Source organism: Quercus suber, unplaced genomic scaffold, assembly GCF_002906115.3.
Source record: "Quercus suber isolate HL8 unplaced genomic scaffold, Cork oak 2.0 scaffold_651, whole genome shotgun sequence".
In the NCBI taxonomy this organism is placed as follows: Eukaryota; Viridiplantae; Streptophyta; class Magnoliopsida; order Fagales; family Fagaceae; genus Quercus; species Quercus suber.
Window position 1 is genome coordinate 360,231 of NW_027070092.1, and position 26,158 is coordinate 386,388.

The 26,158-nt window shown below is 32.5% G+C and overlaps 3 protein-coding genes and 1 long non-coding RNA gene across 4 annotated transcripts; 1 reads left to right on the forward strand and 3 right to left on the reverse strand.

Moving 5' to 3' along the window:
* Positions 1-340: 340 nt before the first annotated feature.
* Positions 341-3,582, reverse strand: LOC111993865 (transcription initiation factor TFIID subunit 9). The gene is made up of 3 exons (XM_024025685.2): positions 3,397-3,582; positions 1,649-1,924; positions 341-866 (listed from the first exon to the last, which is right to left on the reverse strand). Exons 2-3 carry the CDS (start codon positions 1,904-1,906, stop codon positions 594-596), a joined length of 531 nt encoding a protein of 176 aa, XP_023881453.1. The 5' UTR covers positions 1,907-1,924; positions 3,397-3,582; the 3' UTR covers positions 341-593.
* Positions 3,583-7,621: 4,039 nt separating this feature from the next.
* LOC111993850 (uncharacterized) lies at positions 7,622-10,896 on the forward strand. Its single transcript, XM_065765765.1, is given in 5 exon segments — positions 7,622-7,985; positions 7,988-8,205; positions 9,873-9,965; positions 10,609-10,676; positions 10,761-10,896. Coding segments are annotated over 5 exon segments (879 nt in total).
* Positions 10,897-11,345: 449 nt separating this feature from the next.
* Positions 11,346-14,761, reverse strand: LOC111990898 (G-type lectin S-receptor-like serine/threonine-protein kinase RKS1). Its single transcript, XM_065765766.1, has 7 exons — positions 13,513-14,761; positions 13,235-13,372; positions 12,861-13,057; positions 12,489-12,699; positions 12,108-12,345; positions 11,847-11,997; positions 11,346-11,766 (listed from the first exon to the last, which is right to left on the reverse strand). The coding sequence occupies exons 1-7, from the start codon at positions 14,759-14,761 to the stop codon at positions 11,467-11,469; spliced, it is 2,484 nt and encodes an 827-aa protein (XP_065621838.1). The 3' UTR covers positions 11,346-11,466.
* An 8,692-nt stretch (positions 14,762-23,453) lies between these two features.
* LOC136064246 (uncharacterized) lies at positions 23,454-24,457 on the reverse strand. Its single transcript, XR_010625906.1, has 2 exons — positions 24,385-24,457; positions 23,454-24,199 (listed from the first exon to the last, which is right to left on the reverse strand). It is a non-coding gene; the product is annotated as an uncharacterized LOC136064246 (long non-coding RNA).
* Positions 24,458-26,158: the final 1,701 nt, after the last annotated feature.

A 26,158-nucleotide genomic window follows, 5' to 3' on the forward strand; every position in this document is an offset into this window, starting at 1 on the left:
ATACTTTTATTTAGGTAGTATTTTACTTTTATCAACTTTCCACAAAAATCTAATCCAAACGCACGCTCAAAAAGGCAAATCTTTGAACTTTGAACATGGTTGTCGATTACTATGCAATTTGGATCATTGTGTAATCTTAAACATAGCGTGCGATTGAATTAAGACGTTTTGCTCAATCCTGCGTTTTGCGTTTTGTCTGTGGGTTCCATGAATACTGTTTACAGGCTCACAAAAATCTTCCAAACACAGATTTCTAACAAAACTTTTACCATTCACATATGTAAAAATTATTTTGCAACGGTATTTTCAACAATAAATTTTTAGTTTTTAGCAAATAAACGATATCCAAACACACTCATAATAGAATTGAAGTTGGTAGCAGTGTCCGAACACAAGGTTGACAATTACTACACAATTAAATTTACCATATAACCTTAAACATAATGGAATTCTAAGTGAAGGCATGCAGAATCTGCATCAAACAGAATATTGTACACCATTCCAAAACAGATCAGCATTACAGTAGATATACCATTGACATTTTCTATTTGTTAAAACCTATGGATCCATTTGCTCTTTCAATCATAAAGCTTTCACTTGGGACGTTTTGCGAGGGAGAAGGCCACTCTTTGAGGAGTATGCTGTGGCATATCTGTCTTCTGTTCTTGTGACGGAGTAGGATCAACACCACCTTCTTCATCCTCATCCATTTCTTCAACTGCTTGGGAAGATTGCTTATTTGGGATTGCAAGTTGGTAGTTTGGTTTGATCAGCGTGTCCTGTTCAGGTGGGAGAGGAATCCCAGGTCCGGCTATAGACTTTGGTAATGGTGCCTTGTTCCGGTTTCGTGCCAACTCCAGTAAGACCTGATGGATGATAAATTAAATATATCACACATATTCAGCATGAAAAAACATATGTAATTAAGGGAAAGAGAGTGGGGGGAGAGGGAGTGTGCGTGTGTGTACATGTAATTCCAAGTCTTGTCAATTGAGCATAAAAATCTGAGTAAGAAAATCATGCATCAAAAGCTCATATAAATCTCAAGATATTCAAGTAAAATCCCACAGTTTTTAGACACATAAATTGTGGCATTACTAGCAATCATTGACCTGACAAAGAAATATTATGAAAGAGAGAAACAAAAAAAAGAACATAAAATTACACAAACAAACAAATTTAGAAAAAAAATGTCACAGACCATTTGTAACTTCATTAGTTTTTATGTGATGATTAGCGACCTGCTTAGGCAAACAAAAGGCATTGCCTCTGGCTCAAAAGCCAAAACTACAGATTCTAAAAACAGCTTAAGACCTATATATGGTAAAGGACTTTGTCTTTTAGTAAAATGTTTTGAAATAAGTTCTTTTCAAATTTGTCAATTGGCTAGAAAAATCCATGACAGTTGTCTCAAAGGCCTAAGTTCTAACAATTTAAATCTCAGAAGAGATTGTTGGCTTTTGAACCTTACCCAACTCAGAGATGAATTCCATTGTCCACATCAGATAAATCAATACTTCAATTAAGGGTATTATCTAATACCTTAAATCAATCTGAATTGGACTTCCATTGGAGTTCAGAAGTTAGTTAAACACCAAGAACACGGATGGTTTAGCACACCATATGCCAGATTGTAAGCTAAAGTTACCTCTCGTGGTGGTGGTTGTGAGAAGCTAGAATTGACTTTAGACTGAATTGCAAGCTTGACATCATCACAGTCTATTGCAGGCTTGCCAGCATGCTCTGAGTAGACCTGTGCATCTGTCAATACATCAACAACATATCGATACCACAGTTCTAAAAATTGGTGTATAACACGAGGTTCATAGTCCTCGACACCCATAGATTTCAGCAGTGACTTCACAATCTTTGCATCTCTTGGCAAGTCCTCATCTCCCTCTGCCATTTCCTTTACTGGTTTTACCTAAAATCAGGGATTTAAAAAAAAAAAAAAATCAGAACCATGAAAATCATATAAAACCAACTACCAAAATGTTTACTTTTGTCAACTGGGATTGCAAATTGTGATCATAACAAAGAAAAAAGAAAGGCAGAAAGGAAAGTAAATTTTCCTCTCTAACTCAAATTCAGCATCTTAACAAAGGGTTTGAATCCTCTCTTAACAAAACTACTGTAGAAGAAGAAAAATCTGCTCTATTGTAGTTCATTCTCTTCCCCTGCTTCACAATTGTGTCAGTTTTCCCACCTTCTCTCAGTTTTCCCACGTTCTTCCATAACACAAAACACAGCTATTTTCAAAGGAAATAGAAGAATCAACCTCATAAAAGCAAGCAATTTTAACAAAAATGGGTGGTGGGATTGGAACCTTTATGAAATGTATCTATTCAAACACATTCTCATAAAAAAGTTCACGATCAAAACCCATTCAAACTAATTGCTGCTTATACTCAAAACCTGCAAACCCCAATCCAAAACACCAATTAACATGAAATAATTTCAGATAAAACCAGACTATGGGCAAATTCAATAAAGTTATCAGATAAACCCATTCAACCCAGTTTCTGCTAACACTCAAAACCCAGAAACCCCAAGTCCTGAAACCATAAATACTCTCTAAACCAAAACACCAATTAACATGAATAAAATTTCAGATAAAACCAAACTATGAGCAAAATCAATAAATTTATCAGATAAACCCATTCAAACCAATTTCTGCTAATACTCAAAACCCAGAAACCCCAAGTCCTGAAACCATATACCCTCTTTAACCAAAACACCAATTAACATGAAAAAATTTCAGATAAAACCAAACTATGAGCAAATTCAATAACTTTATCAGACAAACCCATTCAAACCAGTTTCTGCTAATACTCAAAACCCACAAACCCCAATTCCTGAAACCATATACCATCTTAACCAAAACACCAATTAACATAAAAAAATTTCAGATAAAACCAAACTATGAGCAAATTCAATGACTTTATCAGACAAACCCATTCAGACCAGTTTCTGCTAATACTCAAAACCCACAATCCCCAAGTTCTGAAACCATACACCCTCTTAAACCAAAGCACCAATTAACATGAAAAAATTTCAGATAAAACCAAACTATGTTAAAATTCAATAAATATCAGATAAACCCATTCAAACCAGTTCCAGCTTATACACAAAACCCATAAACCCCAAGTTCTGAGACCATATACCCTCTTAACCAAAACACAAATTAACATGAAATTTTTTTTCAGATAAAACCACAAAGTAAGGAAAACCCAGCAAATTTATCAGATAAACCCACATGATTTCCGACAAACCCATCATCAATCATCCAAAAATTTTCACAAACATTCATCAGATATATCAAAATATAGGTTGTAACAAATTTGGGTTCAACAGGAAAGAAATTCAATTTAGGAAAAAAAACAAGAAATATGATACCTTTTCAGTTTTGCAGGACACTTCAACCGACAGCGACGACCGAGGAAGACAGCGTCGAGGTTTGCTCCTTGTCTTACTCTACCGTGAGAGAGAGAGAGAGACGGTGGAGACTTTTGGATTCACAATACTGTAACTGGGGGGGTCTGTGGGTACTGTAGTCATTTCAGTAAATTTGCCTCGTAAACGGCTTTTTGTTTTTACCGTTTTGTTTTGTTTTTGTTTGTTGTTTTTGTCTAAAATATTATTTTGGTTGCTTAACCTTAAAAGTATTTTTTTTCTTGTCTATAAACTTCAATAAAGTTTTTATTTTTTATATTATTTTATTATTATTATTATTATTATTTTCAATAGTTTAGGTATTAGGACTAAAAATAAGAACGAAAACAAGTATTTTTTTTTAGTAATTTAAGAAATGAAAAATAATATATTTTTTAAAGTTTAAGGATAGGAGGTAAAACATTTTCATTAGTTTGAGGACATTTTAAAAAAAAAATAATTTGTGGAGGAAAAATAAACTTTTTAAAGTTTAAGGATGAAAAATAAATATTTGGTAAAATTAGGGATGAAAATAATATTTTAGCATTTTTTTTTCCTTGATCAGTTGAGCTATTTAGAAAAAAAAAAAAAAAAAAAAACAATGAATCAACTAGCAAATGTTTTTGGATTAAAAATGATATAAGTTTGAGGTTATATATTGTGACTGTTGTAAAATAAAACAACAAATAAAATTTATTCCACAAAGGAAGTGATCTTCTGCTCTTTGACAAAGACTATTTTACTCTCTTCTAATGAGACATTGAAAATCCCATGAATCAATATTGTGGTGGATGTAATTTGGAACCTCTAAGTTAACAATATGTCCTTTAAGTTCATTAAGCCCTAAATCTAGTTTATTTTAGAAAAGCAGGTTTAAACTTGTGCATGACATGGTGTACAATTGTTTATTGGGAGGGAGTTCCCCTCCTCCCTCCCTCCCTCCTGACTATAATTTAGGTGGATTAGTTGCCAAGTATGTCTTGATGACACTTATTAGTGAGAATTTAGTTTCAAATTGGAAAAAGCTACCTTCCTATTTAAGTTGTTAAATTCCCTATAATTTTTGGTCATGTAAGAGAAATGTGGCATTTAGCAAATCCAACTAGTCTTAAAAACCCATATAAACAACATAAAATAATGTTACGGGTCACAAATTAAAAATTAGAAAAAAATTAAAGAATTTATATGGGAGGGGATCTTCCCCTTTCAAATCCCCTACTCCCATTTATTAAGAGAAAAAAAATGTGGGTTAATTAAATTTTCCCCTAACTTGGGCCTCACATTTGAAATGAGATAAAATGGAATTTGGGCCATGTTTGAAAAGACTAACCCATGTAAATAATGTTGATACCGTTTTGTTTATTTAGTTGAGAAGTAAAGCTTTCGTTAAAAAAAAAAAAAATGTTGAGAGGTAAAGAAATCAAATTTACGTATTTTCTTCGGCCAACAGAAATCTAATTTTCTTTTGTGAGCTAAAAAATGGATATAAACCAATTTAACTCTTTATAACATCTTGGGATACCCTAAAGAATTCATTCCGGTAATAACTTGGTGTATGTGGGATGAGGGGACTGCATATACCCGAAATAACAGTCAGACACTCGAAGAGTTTTGGATAATCTTAATTGTAAAAAAAAAAAAAAACGGAAGAAGAAGAAGAAGAAGAAGAATGAAGAACATACAAAAATAAAACTCTAGTTGTTTAGCCTGATCCCAACCACTTTTACAATGTAACATTATATGAAGAAGCATTGGACTATTGAACTGTTGCCAAAAAAACTTGGCCAGGACCAGGCCCTGTGTGCAACTCATTTGGATTAAAAAAAATAGATCACCAACAACAGCTATGTGGGTTTTAATTCCCAAGACTGTTCTTTATATCTGTCAGTAATGAAAATAATGGATCTAGAATTCATCTAGTCAAGCTAGCTAACAGTGGCGTATGTGGTCTTATTGAAATCCATAGGTTGTAAAGGCTCCACTTGTATATGGTTACCTTGTGCAATTATCTAGAACATAGAACATAGCTGGATTTGGCGAAGCATTCCCATTCACTTTGTGATCCTTTCAAAATTATATAAAAAAGAAGAAGAAAGATTTAATTATAACTAGATGAACTATCAAATTATTTGATATATAAACTTATACAGTCAAAATGAAATACATTAGACATAGATAACATGTGGAGTTCTTCTCTCTATCTCCAGAAAAACTCTTGTACAGATTCTTGCCATGACAGCACAAGCAACAACATAACCAAGATACCAGCAAGCCCCCAAGATGAGCTTCCAATTTTAAGTACCCATGAAGGGTCTGGAGATGGAATTATTGAAGCTCTACCTCCTCCTTGTGCAGACATGGATGAACATGATGAGGTTGTTTTAATGGCAATTATGAGTCCTGCTAGAACCATAGGTAGAACAAAGCCAGAACTCCATTTTGTCTCATAATATTGCGAGTCATTTTTTCGCGTCACGTACAATGGCGATAGAACAATGGCAGAAACTAGAGCCAGCACCATGGCCACTGATCTTTGAGATGAATATTGGCTTGTGTAAGTAAAGGTAGCCATTGGTTTGGCTCAAATGGTTATCAATGTTGGTTTTTCTCTTGCAGAAGACCCAACTTGATGGGCAAACTTAAGGTGGATTGGTGGGTATATAAGGGGGAAGAAGATGAAATTAGTGGAGGAATCTAGATGGAAAGCTTGTAATTGGATGACAAAAGCGATAGACAAGCCGTCCAAAAAGTGAAAAAGGATAAAGGTAAAGAAATTAAACTATGGACAAAACTTGTGGAAAGATGAAAAAGAAGGTAAAGACAGAAGATTGCAAGGCCTAAGAAGTAAGGAATATCTCTATCTTTTTTGTGTGTTCATACAACACCAAAAGTAAAGTTCTAGCTGTACTCAATTTTGTGGGGAACTAGCTATTGGCCTATTGCTTGCCTACACTTCAATCAAACAAAAAAGATTAATGAAAAACGATATAGACTAGAGATGACATCAACATTGTTTTTGAAAAATTAAATCTCATTTCTTGTCCTGCACACTTTTGAGTTCAATTCATTGTCGTTAGCATGGAAAGTCCCTCTAGTTCTTTTCAGAATAATAGCTGTTACACAATTTTAGGGTACCAAAAGTCTGTAATATAGTGGACAATTTGTCCGTTTGGTATTGCTTTAGGAAGTAGGGTTTTAACCGTAGAGTTTTAGTTGTAGTGTTTTTGCAATAAAGAACTTTAATTGAAAAGAGCTTTAGTATTTAGCGTGTTTGTCTTTGAAAAACTACAATACTTGTAGCTCAATTGATATCTCATAGTGTTTTCAATAAAAATGTCTAGGGTTTAAATCTCCTCTTGCCCTTTGTAACTTTCAAATTTATCAAAAAAAAAAAAAAATTATTAAAATTGTTTGGTTGTCAATTGCTAAAGAGTTTTTAGATGTGAGAAATAATAAAAGACGACATAATAAAAATGTTCTGTATTTTCATAATTGCTCTCTTCCACCATTATGTGTCATTTTGAAAAATAAGTATAGACATTATATCAAAAAGTTGTTTTTATTAAAAACTGGAATAATACCCTTAAGAGCTTTATAAAGTTGAAAATTTCAGTTTTAAGCTTAAAGCTCAAATTTAAGGACCCTTTAAAGGTTCTTTTATGCACTACCAGACACAACCTTAAATGAATTCTATCTATCCACCCATCTGGTTCGGAACATGAAGGTTTATTATGTGATACAAACTGGCCAGACTATAAAAAATAGGCACTAGATTGGATAGGATTAACAAGGTAGAGGATGTGCAAACCCTTTTCACTTTTGTTCTTTGTTTGTTGTTAGTGGTCAAGTAAGCATGTCAATTTCATCCAATGCAAATCTCACATATTTGTAACATTGAAAACATGGCTGAAATTGAGAAATTTATGCCCAACACTTATCAGTTAGGCCGTTAGGCAATGAGCTTTATGTGAATCCAAGAATTGTACAACTTAATTTACTTCTCTCTATCCCCTATTTATAGTCTCAGAGTCACAGAAGACAACAAAAGTCTCACCTCAATCACAGTATGGACTTTGTGCAATTGTTACAAGCTTTCTCATCCTACTTCTATATCTTACTATCAATTTTACAATGCAAGGTCTCAGTCTTATCAAATCTTGGAAGAGTTTTTATTTCATTTCTTGATACAATGCTATCTCTGAACTTCAGGTTATGTAGCATGTCCCCATGTACCATTTCTCTAGATGATCAAACCACCATGCATTTTTGGACCCCCAACCATAGGCAGCTTAATAAACCCACCTTAGTCTTAATCCATGGCTTTGGTGGCAATTCAAGGTGGCAATTTTTCACCCAGGTTTGGCCACTATCGTGGAGCTTCAATTTGTACGTGCCGGACTTATTATTCTTTGGCAAGTCTTATACAAATCGGACCGACCAGTCAGAACTGTTTCAAGCTAGGTGCATAAGAGAAGGATTAAAGAGATTGAGTGTCAACAATTTTAGTGTAGTAGGCATTAGTTATGGAGGGTATGTGACATATCGGATGGCTGAAATTATCAAGATGAGGTGGAGAAGGTTGTGATTATGAGCTCTGGTATATGTTGCACTGATGACCAAAAGGAGGAGCAGTTGAAGAAGATAGGAAGGAATGTGTTTGATCTTATAGTGCCAGAGAAAGCACAAGATATGAGGTTCTTCATGAACTTGTGTATATACAAGAGTAGTCCATTTAAATTGATACCAAATTTTTTCCTGATGGGGTTTGTCCAAGTAAGTTTCTTAATTAATGCTTTAGGGGCTAATTTATTAGTTGGAGGTTTGAGTTTCTCTCCTTAAATTAATTTCTTTTCAAGCACATATCATTATTCTAAACCCAATTTTAAATAAGATTATAATTTATTAGAAATTAAGCACCAATATTATCACCAAAGCAATTTAGACTGAAAAGCATGGGACTACATGCTCAATACATGTGATGGCTTTTGAAGGAACAAAAATTTCTCCAATAACATTCTTCTTTGATAAGTTATTTCTGATTAGATTGGAGATCATTTCAGCATATAGAATATTTAAAAGGATCCCAATTGCAACAGCAAAAAGAAGATTTAGTTCCATGAAATGCTGAATCATTCCCACCTCATTTTTATTCTAGATTGATTCTCTCTGAGATTTTCCCCATCTGATACCAGATCTTTGTATGTTAAGCAACACCAAAATGCATATATTATTACCTCCCTTATGTATTGCACTTCCACCTCATGAGCATATGTGCACTTTTGTATTTCTTTGTATTGTTAATCATTGTTTTGAGCAATGATTCTATAATATTCCAACTCTAAATCTCGTGCATTGTGGCAACACATTACACGCATTATTCTCTCATGCTTGGAATATATATTACACGCAGGATCTTGATGTTAATGACAAAAGTGACATAGAGATACTACTATTCTTACAACATAAGTTTACTAAATAGGCATTACAAAGTCGTGTGTCAACTTTGAAATACAAAACAAAATATTAATTAAGAAATTATTTATTACGTGCTTGATGCAGCACACCGGCACTAATCAGATTCACTATCATGTTAATTTGTAAGATTTTTATAGTAGAAGTGAACATATCTTTAGCATATTTTCCTCAAGAAGAGTGATTTTTCTTGTTTCTTTGACATTATACTCTCATTGAGTCATTGTCAACCTCCCAACCGCTCTAGCCAATTTTCAATACCTCAATTTGATTTTTCATTCTTGTCACACTTGCTGATAGCCTGATACACTCCTAACACTCTACTTCCAGCTATGTGGTGTTCAATAAGCCAGGTGTAGTATTTATTTTTAGATACTATTGAAATTCAATCAAAAACATCAGTTTCATAATGATTGTTCTTTATTATCAGGTCAAAACTACAATTGATTGTTGAAAATTTATGCCTTAAGGGGCTCTCTCTTGTAGTTTTATAGTCTCATTTTTTCTAAGCATAATTACACTTTTGCACTATTCAGCAAAAACCAAAATTTTTTTTTGCACAACTTTTATTATATAATCAAACTAAGTTAATCCAAACACAAGAAAATGGGAAAAATGTACTGGAGCTAGCTTCTTGAACTAAAAAATCCACTTGATCTACGGACCCCAGTGAATCTATCCATGCACACCTACACTTTCTTCAAGTGAGCCTGTGATTTTCTACTCTGCAACATTTTAATTTAATGTGAGTTAATTAGTAGGAATAACTTTTATTACAATCCTAAAAACAAACTGGTATATGTATATGTTTGGTGTTTGTGTTTTGTTCTTTTCTTTCTTTTTGGGATGGGAATTAAAATCAATAAATAGAATGCATTCTGAGTTGTCAAATATATATCAATTATTCCTCATTTTTTTTTTATTATTATTATTATTTTTTTATAGTGGTCTGTGTGTTGTTTTATCAGATGATATCTAAGAAGAATAGGAAGGAGAAATTAGAGCTGGCAGAACACATGCTATCCCAAAAGGCAGATCCAAACCTTCCCATTCTAACTAAGGTAAACTTTAATCTTATTTATTTACATATATAATCATTTTTTTTCCTTGGTTACTTGGTCATACTTAATGCTTTAATCACTTCCACTGATTCTGCATATGTTCTGTTTATTTAATTGTTGATCTTATGGGCCAAATGTACATAAAAGTATCTAAGCAAAGGCATCTCATCAACTCACTATTATAACCTCTTAAATTTAAATGTTAATGTCATACACATATTACTTGCATATCTTTTATGCTCTAGAAGCATTTTATATGTCTCTATATGCTTTGAATATTTGCCATAGCTTAACTTTGTATTCTAAACCCCAATGAGTTGGCCTAATGGTTTCCAAACCTCATGTGATTCATGAGGTCCTGGATTCAAGTCTCTTAGTGAGCACTAAAAAAAAAAAAAAAAATTTGTTATATTTGTATACTTTATATATATATATATATATATATTAACTTGAAATTTTGTTCTATCTAGTTTAGCCCCCATAGAAAAAATTTCTAATTCCACCACCGGTCACCGGTAACCCACATCATGTAGGTAAATTGGTATATACAAAGGAAAATATAATGTTAGCTCCTATGTAATAACATGCCCAAGTCCATGAAACTGGGTAAGCATTGTAATTTTGTTTTCCATGTTGGGTGAAGGAAACGCTAATAATTTGGGGAGACAAGGATAATGTATTTCCAGCATTCTTGTTCCATCAGTTGAAAAGGTAATCTTTTTTAGCTGCTTTTTTATCAACTTCAGGATTTAACCGAATTTTCAAGATACTATAGCAAGGTTCATGCTTTTACAGGAACTTGGAACCAAAATCAAAGATAGAAATACTCAAGGACAGTGAGTCCGTTAATGAATTGATAAAATCATTTGTTTTGGGTTTATATGTGACAGAATTCCACTTCACATTTGTACTGCTACTTATATTTGAATGATCCCCATGGAGGTACAATGATTTTAACTTGTTTAAATTTCTTAAATAAAAGAAAAGACACAAAGAAGCAGTTTGTGAACACGGAAAAATCAATTTTCTACCTAATAGTTTGCCTAGCTTGCTACTTAATGGTACAATTAGGCCTGACTTTCGTTTGCACTTGCCATAACAGTCTCGGCCACCTTTGACGATATAGTCAATTGTGTTGGTTTAGCTACTCCAGACATGCTGTCATAAGTACCTGTTTAAACTATTCAATAAAGGACAAGAGTTAAGGAAGCACTAAGCGTAATATATCACAGCCACAGATATCCCAAGTATAACCATTTTGATTAGTTTTGTTCAACTTAATTATGTTTCAATGGCTCCTAACTCTCTGAGTTTGCTTACCACATACTTAAACCTATGAGATCTAACCAAAAATGGCACATTTTTTTCAATACAAAATCCTAGTACTACATATTATATATGCAAATGGCATAATTCAAGAGGGTAATAGGCAATAGTGTGCTGTTAAAAAAAAGAAAAATATACGAAGGATGTCTCATTGTTTAAACAAGAATCATTACATTTATCTAGCTTCAAACTTAGTTATTGTCACTTCATTTATAGAACAAGAAGCTCCTGTGACTGAGTCCAATTTTTTGGAAGGTCTTCTAAAAATGAAAGCAGGTTGTTTAGGAGAAGGAAGAGTTCTTTCACTACTCAGCATAAGATGAACTGCCAACATAGTTGGTCGATCCACTTCTTCTTCTTGTACACATAACAGCCCAACTTGAATGCATCTCAAGACTTCATAAAAAACACACGACTCCTTTATTGATGAATCAACTATATCCAAAGCTCTATCTTCTCTCCATAGTTCCCAGACCTGTGTGGTTGGTATTATTATATATAAAAAGTGGTACTGTAAATGCATATGGTAAAAGATTGCTGTTTTCTGTTACTTACATGCCCTATTAAAGTTAAGGAAGGGTGCTCTTGATAAGAATCACTATTCTTCTTGCCACTTACGATCTCCAATAAGATGACCCCTAAACTAAAGACATCTGATTTTGTTGAAAACTTTCCAAATACTGCATACTCTGGTGACATATAACCACTGCAGGTAACCAGTATCAAAAGTAATCTTAAAATTTGCATAATGTTTTATTTTATTTGTATGCGTGCAATTCTAGTGTGTGTCAATGCTTATGCATGTTTTATACTTACTATGTTCCGACAACTCTGTTTGTCTTGTCTTGAGTTTGACCCTCTTTGAATATACGAGCCATGCCAAAATCTGAAATCTTGGGATTCATCTCAGCATCTAGTAGGACATTGCTGGTTTTAAGATCCCTATGGATAATCTTCAATCTTGAGTCTTGATGAAGATACAAAATCCCTCGAGCAATCCCAATGATGATTTCAAAGCGTTTACTCCAATTTAGGAATGAACTTCTTATATGATCTACAATAAATTTGTTCAAGTATACTCAAAATGTGATGTAATAGTGCTGAAATATGTGGTTTTAGGTACTTCAAATATATTCTTTTTTGCACATATATAATAAAGGCACATGAAGGCCATATATTTTTAGAAAGAAGACATACCAAAAATAAAAGAGTCTAAACTTTTGTTGGGCATGTATTCATAAATAAGCATCTTTTCTTCTTCTTGAATGCAACAACCTAACAGTTTGACAAGATTTCTGTGTTGAAGTTTTGCAATCAACATAACTTCATTTTTGAATTCTTCTATTCCTTGTGTAGAACCCTTGGATAGCCTTTTTACAGCTATTTGTTGTCCATTAGATAATAGACCCTGAAATCATGACTCAAACTTAAACTTACTCATGATTGTTATTTTGAAGCAACAAAGCTCTATCCACTTCTTCAATAATTTTGGTCCTACCTTACAGTAATGGAATATTAAAAGATAAAAATGTGCAAGATATCAACAATGTCTATGAATTGTAATTGTACCTTAAATACAGAGCCAAAACCACCTTGCCCAAGTTTGTTGGTTGGAGAAAAATTTTCTGTGGCAGCAACTATGCAGCTTAGATTGAAAATCAGTAAATCTGGATGTGTACCACTGTCCTTGAGCTCATTTCCCTCAAAAGAGCCTTCGGTACTCGTAAAATTTAATGATTGATTGTGCACTTTTCCCTTCACTGTCCCTAAACATAATTGAGAGACATTGCTTAATATGACTTTGTAATTGAGGATCTATATAATATAGCTCACATCATGTGGAGGACTAATCCAAATGACTCCTGATATATGGCACATTTTGTCATAGCTGAGCCGAACACATGTATATGTGAACAATACAAAGCACAAGTGATTTTGTTTACCCTTTGTTTTTTTCTTCTTCATTAGCCAAATATAGGCTAATAAGGATACCAGAAACATTGGCACAGCAATAGACACTAATGCTATAGCCAGCTTCCTCTTCTTGCTAAGAGAACGTTTGGATTTCCTTATATACTTAGCTGAAGGGAAAAAAAAAGTCAGAAAAAAAGAAAAAAGAAAAGAAAAAAGAAAGAAAGAAAGTATGAAGAAAACATGATTCAGAAATTGAAAAAGAGAGAATGAAACTTATAAGAAAATGCAAGCAAGTGAAGAATGCTACCTAACTCAGTTGCATCCACACGAACATTTAGTTCCGACCCTAAATCTGTAAGCTGTAAAATGTCGATTAATTCACCATACCATGCCAAGCATCCGGTTCCCTTCCCATCTGTATTCATGCTGGTAAAAGCAGTGCAAGAGCAATTCGTCAAGCATGCCAGCTCGCACTCTGAGCTACTCATACTCGTGCCTATCAAAGCTGCATCAATTGATGAATCGGGAAGGACCAAATGCTCCAATTTAACAAACCCTTCTCCATTTTTACACATAGACAACCCCGAGTTCTTCCTCACACAACCCTTAGAACCATCTCTGAGATACCAATCCCTTGGAGACTTAGGCTCATACCCTGGCAGACACATGCACTCAAACCTATTAATATTATCAGGATTGCATTTACCATATGAACCACAATGCCCATACTTGTCACACTGATATTTAGGTGTTGACCATTGTTCCTTCCACTGATGAACACCATCATCCCACATAAGTTTCTGAAGTAATCCAGTGTTGTCCAACACTAATCTTGTCATGGTGGAAGGGTCATCATCAGAGTAGTAGGAAGATATTTCATCTTGGTTGTTAACAAAAAAAAACTTTTGACCTGATGAGCTTGTTGCAAAGGATACATTAAGAGAAGCTTTCCAATATGGGGTTGAACCGTTGTACAAAAACACTTGTGGAGAGCCATTAAGATTCATCTTATAGCAATAGTTTCCAGTTCCAGGGTCATCTTTTGACTTCCAAGATGTTAGGAATGTGTTTATCCTAGTCTTAAGATTCAAGCCAAGCTTCATGTTTGGAAGCAAAGTATCTGTAGGATGGTCAAAGCTCTGCCACAACACCTTTTTGTTATTGTCCTGGACTAATACCAAGTTTCCTGAATCAAGAAGCAGAGCTTCCAAGGAGGTTGTCACTTGGTCTTGGACAGAAATATTTGTAGACCAAAGTGGAGGGCTATTACTGTCATGGAGGACAAGTTCTCCATATTGGTTGATTGAGAGAACTCCAGAGGAATCATTAATGGGGTCGTTCCTATTTGCGACCCACACAACAGTTTTTGGTGTTGCGACATACCAAATACCAAGATACTTGAAGCTAGAGTTGCCAGGGCTGAAGAAGCCTAAGGCAAATTTTTTGTTTTTGGAAATCAAAGATTGGCCATCCTTGATGGGTTGATTTGTTGTTAAGGTGTCAAGGGAAGTGCAAAATTTGATAAAAAGAATGATTAGAATCAAAGGCTTGAACATTTTTTTTTCAGCACATCCTTGTTTGTACAAATGGTTTCTTAACATGGAACATTTTTTATTTTTATTTTTATTTTTTGTTGTTGAGACCCCAAGAAAAAAAAGGTTTGACTAAGGATTATGCATATGGACTGAGAATTCTCTAGTCATCAATTTTTCGGCGAAGGCTTTTGATGACTATCATAACTGTTATTTAATACATTTTGAATATCGTTTATTTTTATTTTTACTTTTAGTGCAACTTGATGTACTCGCTGATCAGCTCCTATTGCTGGATGCATCAAAATTCAAACAGGTTGAATATTGTGGCACACGAGCCTAGTTCAACAGACTATCGGTCTTGGCTTTAATTGTATGGGACCACAATGTTTTGGTAACAACGGTCATGAGCGAACAAAACCAAACTTGGCGTTTTCACAGGTGGTCCTGTGAAAGTTCCGTTCTTTAGGCCATCATATTCTGCTTTGAGCCACATCTTAAATGATGTTGCATAGATCACAATAGGCCATATCAACAATTGTGAAAAAATTGTAAAACATGTTTCTACCATTACTCAAAAGTGTTATGGAGGCAGGGCTACCCATCCTGCCTTGAGTTAGTAATGTGTTTTTAAAATGATGATTGATACAGTTGGGCCTTGCTAAGGACTGAAATAGAAGCTAGTGGTGATACACGGGGACATTAGTCATGTAGTAAACTTTTTTTCTTTTATTTTTTTTGGCCTAAGGTTTTTGAGTATCACGCCCTCAAGGTGTTGCATTGCAATTTGCATAGGCACCCACCTTATTGAGAAGGAGTAATTATCACTTGTTTTAGATACATGCAGCGAGCTCTCTTCCAACAAATGGGTCCCATAGATCATCAGAGTCTCCTATTGTGAATGGCCATTTCATATATGGGATTGAGCAGTGGCGGAGCTAGAATTTCAATTCAGGGGGGGCAAGATTTATTATTATACTATGTATTCTCCATAATTTCAATTAACTACAAATATATATTTTATATCAAAACAAAAATAACTAATTTATACAGTAGTTAGTAACAATCAAAGCAAGATATATTAATCTAAATACATAAATTTAGATATCTAATTTAGTTCCTTGTAATAAATTGAAAAAATAATCAATGTAAAAGTGTTAATACCTTTAAAGTTCTATACAATATACGTATATTGTCTTGATTGCTTTAAAAAAATATATAGAATTCTGTCTTTTTGCTTTATATTAATTCTTCAAAGTATTTAAATTGGGTTTCTACTTTATAGTAGAAACCTAGACCCAGAGTTTGAATTTGAGTATGGTACAAGGACATTAATTAGTTAGGCTTTAATATATATATATATATATATTGCATAAAATATAAAACCCCCACCACCAATTGAAATTCAATGAAATTAAAATAAAAAAAAAAGGATAAAACAATCAAAATTCTGTGAATAGTGACACGCTAAAATCTGGGAAATGATAAAAAAATTTTTTAATGAAAATGATAAAAGTTTATGTTTTAAACAAAAGTGATGTAGTTGGTTAAATAGTACCGTAAATCTCTCAATGCTGTGAAACTGTTCTTCTTAATTTCTATTCGACATCAAAGCTATTTAAGAGGCTGTTTTCTGCATTTTTTCTTAAACCAGAATGGGAAAACTAGCAAAGCATTTAAGATGGAGTTCTACTGACTTCTACATGCCATTACTCATAAACTTTTTAAAGAGGAGTTAGGGGGGGCACTTGACCCCCCTCGCCCCCCCCTGGCTCCGCCCCTGATTGAGCGCCATGTTCAATTGCTCTCAATAACTAAAATTGTGAGTTGAAAAAAGTAACTCTCAATCTTAATAAATAAAAATTAGAAGTAAATATCAAAAAGTTAAAAATTGAAGAAGTAAAAATATTTTGTGAGATAATTGAGAGCAATTGGATCAAGTGCAATACCCTAGATTGCCATATATGATATACTTGTATCTCAATCCACATATATGATACATTTGTAACGAGAGATAGCATCTCGTTGAGGAGAGGCATAAGTACTATATGAACCAAATGGTTTAGTGGCTATCTTGTAGAATAACATTGATGGGCCTAATTGGTAAATGAATTGATAAAATCGTTTGCTTTAGGTTGCTCTAAGTTTTTTTTTTTTTTTTGGTTAGAGAGATTTCAACCTATGGCGGCCATTCCTAATAATAGTTTTTTTATCATCTGATCAAAATACTAATCAGTTTTTGGTTGCTCTAAGTTTAATGCATGAAGTTAGGATTTATATTCCATAAACTTCCAATTCATGTATGTACTGCAACATATATTTGAATGACAGAAAAGGTTTGGTTTCAAAATTTCAATTTCAAATATGCTTGCAGTTATTTTGCTCCAACCCATAATGTGGTGATTAAAAAGATACTTCGAAGTGTGTAGTTTTAATTATATGACTTTTTTAATGAACTAGTTGCAAACCCATGCAATATGTGAGAATAAATAATTACTTTTTTAGAAACCGTATAATATATAATTTGTTCTCTAAATTTTGAGGAAAATAATTTATCTCCAAAAAAATTTAAAACATTTTTCATTTATCTATCTCACAAAATATATCATCATTTTATGGCTTGGATTTGTTTGATTGATATTATTCATTTTTTAGGTGGTATATATTTTGCTAAATTATGTTATCTTGCATTATATTTTCCTAATTTTATTCCTATACAACTAAATTATTTAAGTTTCAAATATATTATTCAAAATTTTCATTCTCCTAAAAGAGATTATCACATTTATAATTTTTCTTATTGTAAGGGTGGTTTCGAACTATTGATTGGGTATTGTTTACTAATATGGATATATGAAATTGGAACTGCATATTTCCCAGACATTTCTAAGAGACCATATTGTAAATTTAATATTTAAAATAATATGTAGAGAAAAGTATAATTTATGTCTAAAATTGAACACTTCACCTATCAAAATGAAAGAAAATAATTTGTATAACAACATAAAGAGAACATGATCTAACAAAAAAAAAAAAAAAAAAAAATAAACATGTTTGGAGCCAACTTTTGTTCTTTGAATGACCCCACGAAGGTAATATGATTTTAATTTTTCAACTTTTGGGTTGCAGGAAAAGACATTACACTTGGTTTGAAGGAGACCTGAAAAAAAAAAAAAAAAAAAAAAAAAAAAAAAAAAAAAAAAAGAAGAAGAAAGAAGATATTAGGTAGCAAAGACATTAAGAAGTGGGATGTTTTTATGTACTTGGAACTTGGGGCATTTTTTTGAACTAATTAAAAATCAATTGGCATGACTAATAGTTTCCCAAGCTAGTTTGCAACTTAATGGTCCAGTTTTGCTTCATTTTAGTGTCTTTTTGAATCCTGGATATCATATAAAAATACTAGAATGTGCTTACTAGTTGAGATACAAGACTCTTATACAAGTGTGTTGTCTAAGCCAAATAAAAAGAAAAAAGCTTTAAAAAGGTATTGTTAGTTTATGTTAATGGCATGCTAAAAATTCACATAGGGTTGACCCATTTTATTTATTTTGCTCTTCATTATCATTATTCAGGCTAAGAAATCAATTGATTTTTCATGTAAGTAGAGGTTTGAACCTTAACTGTCTTATTCAACAACAAGAGATTTTATCAAATGAGCTAACTATAACCCACATATAAATAGATAACCCAATTTATAAAAACTAGTCGCGGACCCTGTGCGTTGCGCGTGATAATATTTTAGAGTGCTCTCATTAATATATATATATATATATATTTCAATTTGAACTAATTTAATAAATAATAATGTAATTCATAATCATATTTTCATTTATTATAGCGACAATTACAAATGTAATAAATCTAATTTCTATCATACCAAAATAAAAACAATACAATTTTTCTCAAAAATTCAAAAAGTAAGTAAGTGAAAATATTTATTTTTAATAAATTTCCTTATAATATTTTGTGTATCATAAAAAGTATATAAAATTTGGAAATTATTCTTTTAGTTTTAAATAAACTTTTTCAAACCCAATTTTTCTACCATACAATCAAAACACCGAGAAACTTAACGAAAAAAAATTAATAAAAATCATCAAAACTACATTTTAAAATAAAAAAGAAAGGAAAAGAAAAAGATTGTAACCATTTTTCCTTATAAAAAAAAAAAAAAACAAAAAAAAAAAAAAAAAAANAGACAACATAGACTTTATTTATTAAGATTTAATTGCCTTTAATAGGATCTTTATATTGCATTTATTGTTACTATGCTTTTGTTGAGCCTCCTCATCCTCCACATCATGGCTACATTATATTCTTTTTATATTTACTTTCTAGTTTTAAAATTTTGAAATATATATATATATATATATATATATATATAGGCTTTAAACCAAACAAGCACATAGAAGAATGATTTGAACCAGTAATAGCAACCAACCAATTGCTAGGGCTAGCCGAACAAGGAGCACAAATTTATCTTAGGCAGTTTTAAGTTTACAAATTCATATAATTTAATTTTGATATAACATAATCATAAACAATAAATCAATGAAAAATTAAAACAAAATAAAGTCTATACATATTCATCTTGGGTGATTTTAATAGTTGATAGACACATTCAAATACATAACCAAGATTGTACTTTGATATAAATATAAAATCTAATTTCCAAAATAACTAAGTATCATGTCAAAAGAAAAAAAATCAAATAAAAGCTATGAGAGAAGAGAGAGAGAGAGAGAGAGAGAGAGAGAGAGAGAGAGAGAGAGAGAGAGAGAGAGAGAAGACTTGTGATGGAAAACTAAAAAAAAAAAAAAAAGAAACCATTGCCAAGTCATATTAACCCAAAGTAGTATTATAAAAAAAATACAATGATTCATCAACCTAAAGTAAAGTTGCAAAAAAGAATAAATAATATATATATATATATAGAGAGAGAGATCACATTTTCGGGAGAGAATAGAAAATAAAATGAGAAGAAGAAGCGTCAGAATAAAAATATAGTCATGATTAGTCAAACACCAAATTATCCAAGCCATGCCATATAATAGAATAACTTTATATTCTTGTAAATTATCTTATATGTAATATGATAACATTTAACAATCATAAAAAGAAGAGAAGAAGAAGAAGATAATAACTTAAAAACATAAAGCCAAATTGCATCAACCCAAAGTAGAATTCTAAAAAACACATAAATTTATCAATCTAAAGTAGAGATACAAAAAAAAAAAATTCACACAAAATAAAACATGAAAGAGAGAGTAATAACCTTTTTCACATGGGAAAATATGTATAGAATGGGAGAGAGAATAACATATTTATAGTAATAGAATGGGGATAAGTAGAGCCAAAATAAGAAGAAGAAGAAGAAGAAGAAGAAGAGAATTTGAAGTAAAAATAAAAACAAAAAGAAGAGGAAGGATAGATGAAGAGTGACATTAAGGTTGAAAGTTGTGGAGAGATGAAAATGTAAAAGAGACATTATGGTTGGAAATAGGTAGATGATGTGGTCGCTAATGTTGCTTAACAAAAGAGTAACAACAATAAATGCTACGCTTAAACTTTTAGATATATATATATATATATATAGATTATGTGACTTGTTTAAATATACACATAATAGTTTTATAAATTGTCTGTAATAGTTGAAAAAAATAGCTATAAACATTTGGAGCAACTTTTGTCTTTGAATGACCCCACAAGGTAATATGATTTTAAATTTTCAACTTTTGGGTTGCAGGAAAAGACATTACACTGTTTGAAGAGACCTGGAAAAAAAAAAAAAAAAAAAAAAAAAAAAAAAAAAAAGAAGAAGAAAGAAGAATAGGGAGCAAAAACATTAAGGAGTGAGGATTTATAGTACTTGGAACTTGGGGCATTTTTTTGAATAATTAAAATCAATTGCATGAATAATAGTTTCCCAGATAGTTTGCAACTTAATGGTCAGTTTGCCTCATTTTAGTGTTTTTTGAATTTGGATTCATATAAAAACATAATGTGCCTACCAGTTGAGATACAAGACTCTTATACAAGTGTGTTGTCTAGCTAAAAAAAAAGAATTAAAAAGGTAATTGTTAGTTTATGTTAATGGCATGCTAAAAATCACAATAGTTGACCCATTTTATTTATTTTGCTCTTCATTATCATTAATCAGGCTAAGAAACTAATTGATTTTTCTGTAAGGAGAGGTTTGAACCTTAACTGTCTTATTCACAACAAGAGATTTTATCATGAGCTAATTAGAACCACAGATAGGGGTGTCCAACAGACCCTGAGACCCGCTCAACCTGGTCAACCTGCTCGTGTCCGACCCGCCGCCACCCGATCTGATGACTCCGGCGGTCGGACACGGGTTCTGAACTCGCCAACCCAAATCCACGCGGGTCGGTTGTCGGTTTTTCCTTTCAAAACCTGTGACACCAGACCCGAACCAAGCCTTTCTCTTTCTGATGAGTTATTACGAATTTCCCAACCATTTTCGGCGAAATTAGGTCTAGATCCTTCGAGATCCGGAGAGATATTGCCGTTATCTGACGAAATCTAGGTCAGATCTCAACAGATTCGGCCAGATTTAGGCCCATAGTTGTCAAATCGTGAATCGTATCGTGAATCGATTTTTAATTTTTTGTATCGTGTATCGTATCGTATCGTGTATCGTAAGATACACAAACACTTAATAAAATTTATAAAAAATTATAAATATACTTATATAAATGATATATTCATTATAAATTTTAAATATGTTCAACTAATGATTAATTTATTCATCACTTATGTAATAATATTTAACAAACTAATTAAATAAATCAAACTAGCAGTGTTCATAACATACACATTAAAATTACTTAAATTCAAAAGTGATAATATATTACAAATGACTCAAAAATAAAAATTTATTTTCATCATATTCATCAAATTGCCTAATCAACCCCATCTAAGTTAACGCTATCATCATATTTATAATTTCGTAAATTTATTTCTTCATTAAAATTTCTTCATCGTTATTCGTCATTAACATTTACTATCTCTTCTTGTTCTTTCCATTTCTATAAATTTTTTTGGCATTCTAGTTTCTTGGACTTATAACAATAACAATTAAAATAAAAATAAAAAATTTTATAAAAATTTAAAATATTAAATTGAAAGGTAAGTGTGTATTGTGTAGTCAATTGTAGGAAGGAGGGAAAAAAACTTATGAATATGTTATTTTAGTAAGCTAAATTAAGAAAACTAATAATTTTGTGTTAAAAACAAATCTAACAACTTGTTAGATTCAAATAAAAGTACAAATTTTAACAAAAAATCTCATTTTAAAGCATTTGTCTATGTATCGTACGATACGTACAATTTTACGATACGATACGATTCATACGATACACACACTGTATCGTACGATTCATGAGCACTTACGATACGCTGATACGATACAGAACTTTTTACACACGATTCGATACGTATCGTACGATACGTATCACGTATCGTACGATACTGACAACTATGTTTAGGCCTGATATCGCCGGATCCGGCCAGATTTCGGCCTGATCTCGCCGAATCTGGTCAGATTTCAGCCTGATCTCGCTGAAGCAGGCCAGATTTCGCCCCGGTGATAAAACCCGAGACAACCCGAATCAACCCAAAACTAACGAGACCCAAACCGAAAAAGCCGACCAGATCTCCGGGTCGGTTTTGGGTCAATTTTTTATCCACCCACCTCATTCGGGTCGAGTCCAGGTTGGGAACAAACCCGACCCGGCCCGACTCGTGGACACCCCTACCCACAGATGAGTAGATGACCCAGTTTATAAAGACATTCAATAGGGATAAGTGTTACCTAATTGAGTCAGCATTAAAACAACTAGTTGTAGATCCATACGTTGTGTCAGAATAACTAATTATTTTATATTGTAATATAACGTAGAATTTTTTCTCTTAAATTTTTTGAAGATAATTTGTTCTCCCTAAAAATGAAAAAATTTATGTTCAATCCAATTAGGTCTACTTCAGTCCAATTTGTTCCACTTGATCTAATTCGCCCACTTGGTCAATTTCAGTCCCCCTTCAGACCATTTTAGACTAATTAGGCCTTAAATTGATTCTTTTTGTAGGTTTTCTTATCAAGTTTAGCTCAAAAATTCATTTTTCTTCATTTTTGGGTGAAAAGTATGAAATTTTATTATAATTGGACTCAACTCTTTAATTTTGAGTTTAAAAATACAAAGAAAATACTGAAATAAACATTAGAAATATGAGCCCTAAAAATGCAATAAAATGATAAATATTCAAAAGTCTTATTCAGTTCATATTGATTCTATTCGGTCCATTTGGTCCTCTTCGTCCAATTTGGTCATATGCGGTCCTATTTAATCCATTATGTCACTAAAGCTCTATTTAAAAAAAAAAAAAAAAAAAAAAACAAAAAATACAATTCCAAAGGGGAAAAAAGTAGAGAAATATTTAAAAAAAAAAAAAGAAGAAGAAGTATTGTATTAATGTTGTCATAATCTAATCTAACTTCTAATCCAATATGTGAAAAATAAATAGATAAATAAATAATTTTAAACACAAAATTGAATTTGTTTTCTTAAAAATCTCAAAGAATACATTAATAAGATAAGGAAGATGAAGAATAACATAAAATATTCGTAAGCACTTAAAACAATTACCCAAGCATCTAAGAACATATAAAAAATACAAAACAATTTACTACTAATTTGTTAAACAAAATATCTTTAAATAGTGAAAGTAAATTGCACAAAGAGCATTGTCTTCAATAGAAGTAACTGTTCTTCATTGGCTTGTTCAAACTATTTTGTTATTTTCCAAATAAGCTAAAACCTAATGTGGGGCCTGAAAGTTTGATAGCCTCGGCCCATTTTACGTCCGGCCCAAGGCCCATGCTGAGGATGGAGAATCGCCCGAGGACGTTTTATAAAGGCCTGAGCTGTAAGGACCCCGCCGAGGATGACCCTGTTCTCGGTGAACCGAGGACAACACCAAGTGGGGGAATAAGCCCAGGACAGGTTGTCACCTCCACAATAAATGCGCTCACCTAATCCTCTGACCGCACTAATGGAGATGTGACTTCTGGACAGGGCAACCTTGGCCACTACAAATCACATGATTACTGATAACACAGCTGATGGGATGGACGGTCAGAAAGGAAGCGCATGAATGATCAATAGGTGGAAGAAAGAGATGGTGAGAAAAGGGCTATATAAGGGGAACCAACAGAACAATGGTGAGGGGGACCTCGAGTAGGATCCTCGGATCGACGCCGAGGAAAAACCTTGATGAATAAATTTAGTGTGCCGGTCTTCAACAGGTGTAAGTCTTGTTTTGGGCGTTGTCCGTTTGTTAGGGCCTAGTTCTTGAACCCACCCTCTAAAAATGTATTGTTTGGGCTTATGGGATGAATTTCCTTTTGATTTATAAGGGCTTTTCCAAATTGAGTCCCTACACTTGATAACAACACAAAATATAACATATTATAATATGATTTTTTTTTTTTTCCAAATTAGATCAACAACAAGAACCATTCATTAAAAGTATTTAATGTTGTAAATAAAATGATAAAAAAAAAAAATTGCATCAAGGAACACATATGAATTAGTCAATAACAGGATAATGAGGGTACAAACCTCTAGTTGGAGATCCTCCTATGGGCGGCTATCGGGTTGTATCTTTTCTACCGTCAATAACTAAGAAAGACCTGTGAATACATTTTTTACAGACAATTTTTAAAAAATATTTTTTATTCTTCATTGATTTCATTTTTCAATTATAAGCAATCAAAAGTAGAATTCTAAAAAACACAAACATTCATCAATCTAAGGTAGAAATGCAAGAAATATAATAATAATAATAAATCTAACAAAAAATGAAAACAAAAAAATTTGAGCGAGAGAGAGAGAGAGAGAGCATATTTTTGTATAGGAAAAATATGCATAGAATTGAAGAGATCGGGTGGCAAATTGATAATAAGATGATGAAATAAGAAGAGCCAAAATAAAGAAGATAAAAGGGAAAAATAATATTTAAATTTAAAACCGCCTAAAAGGAATATACGTAGACAACACTTTTGTTTTGATTTTCCATTGATTTATTATTTAGTTATAACATAAAAATTAAAGTAAATGAATATGTAAAGTTAAAACCGCCTAAAATGAATTTGTAAACCTAAAACCACCTAAAATGAATTTGTAAAGCCAATATATTTATATAGTTAATGTGGGGATAAGAACCCAAATTTGTATATTGGGCCTTGGGCCGTATTCGAGGACGTAGACATGTCCGAGGAGGAGTAAATGATTGGGAGAGGCAACAAAGTGGAGAATCACGTAAGTAAAGAATGGAGGAATATAGTCTGAGGAGTAGCTCCTTCTCGAATACGATGAATGTCAGTTAAGCATGCATTTGGATAATTTAGGGTGACCTTTCAGGGAGTTCCAACGATTAGGATGAACCTCAAGCATGTACAAAGATGATAAGAACACAGAAATATCTAACTGAAAAGCTGCTACCACTGTATTAATTGCACTACAGCAACTTTTCTGGCCGCATTTATGTGGAGAAGACCCCTGAACAGTGCAGTTTCAGCTATCACCATTCACAGAGAGCCAAAGAAGATGTCTGATAGGACATGCACTCGAATAAAAGTTTAGATAATTAATAAGTGTACAATCAGAATGGTCTGAAAGGAACTATATAATGTAAAAGATCTCCCATAATAAGAGAGAGAGAGAGAGAGAGAGAGAGAGAGAGAGAGAGAGAGAGAGAGAAAAGAGAGAAAATGAATTACTGTAGCACTAAGAACTGTATTAACCTTCAGAACTATTGGATTAATTCACACTCTATCTCCTCGGATAATCATTTTACTGAGGTTTACGTGTGTTTCGTGCTTATTCATCTTTTGAAATCCTTATTAACCGTTGTTCAATCCACCAAAACCTAGCTCTTTCATCCACTCTCTACAAATTCATTGTACTTGGTTCATTAGGCTCATATCTCATATCTCATATCTTTTGGGTTTGAGCTACGAATTGTGACCCTATAGTTAATATTGTAAAAAAATTAATTTTAAAAAATAAATATGAAAAAGCCTAATGATGTGGTGGATCAGGAGACTCAATGGGAGTGTACCAATAATAATTACTACACTTCAATTTTTAGATATATATACATGATCAATGTCGATAAGTGTTACCTAATTGAGTCAAGCATTAAAATAACTAGTCCAGACCCACGTGATATGTGAGAATAGATAATTACTTTGTAATTTTGATATAAGTATAATTTGTTCTCATAAATTTGTTGAAAATAATTTGCTCTCCCTAAAAATTGAGATATATGTTATGTCGACAATAATTTTACAACCCTTTCACAACAAATCATACGTAGCAGGTTGTTCTTAGT

Bases quoted from the DNA above. Each gene is read 5' to 3' on its own strand.
- LOC111990898 (XM_065765766.1), bottom strand. From the start codon at position 14,761: ATGTTCAAGCCTTTGATTCTAATCATTCTTTTTATCAAATTTTGCACT. The intron at 12,346-12,488 runs GTATGTCTTCTT...AATTTATTGTAG, and splicing joins TTTAGACTCTTTTATTTTTG to ATCATATAAGAAGTTCATTC. The intron at 11,767-11,846 runs GTAAGTAACAGA...CCAACCACACAG, and splicing joins CCTTAACTTTAATAGGGCAT to GTCTGGGAACTATGGAGAGA.
- LOC111993865 (XM_024025685.2), bottom strand. From the start codon at position 1,906: ATGGCAGAGGGAGATGAGGACTTGCCAAGAGATGCAAAGATTGTGAAG. The intron at 867-1,648 runs GTAACTTTAGCT...ATCATCCATCAG, and splicing joins CACAACCACCACCACGAGAG to GTCTTACTGGAGTTGGCACG.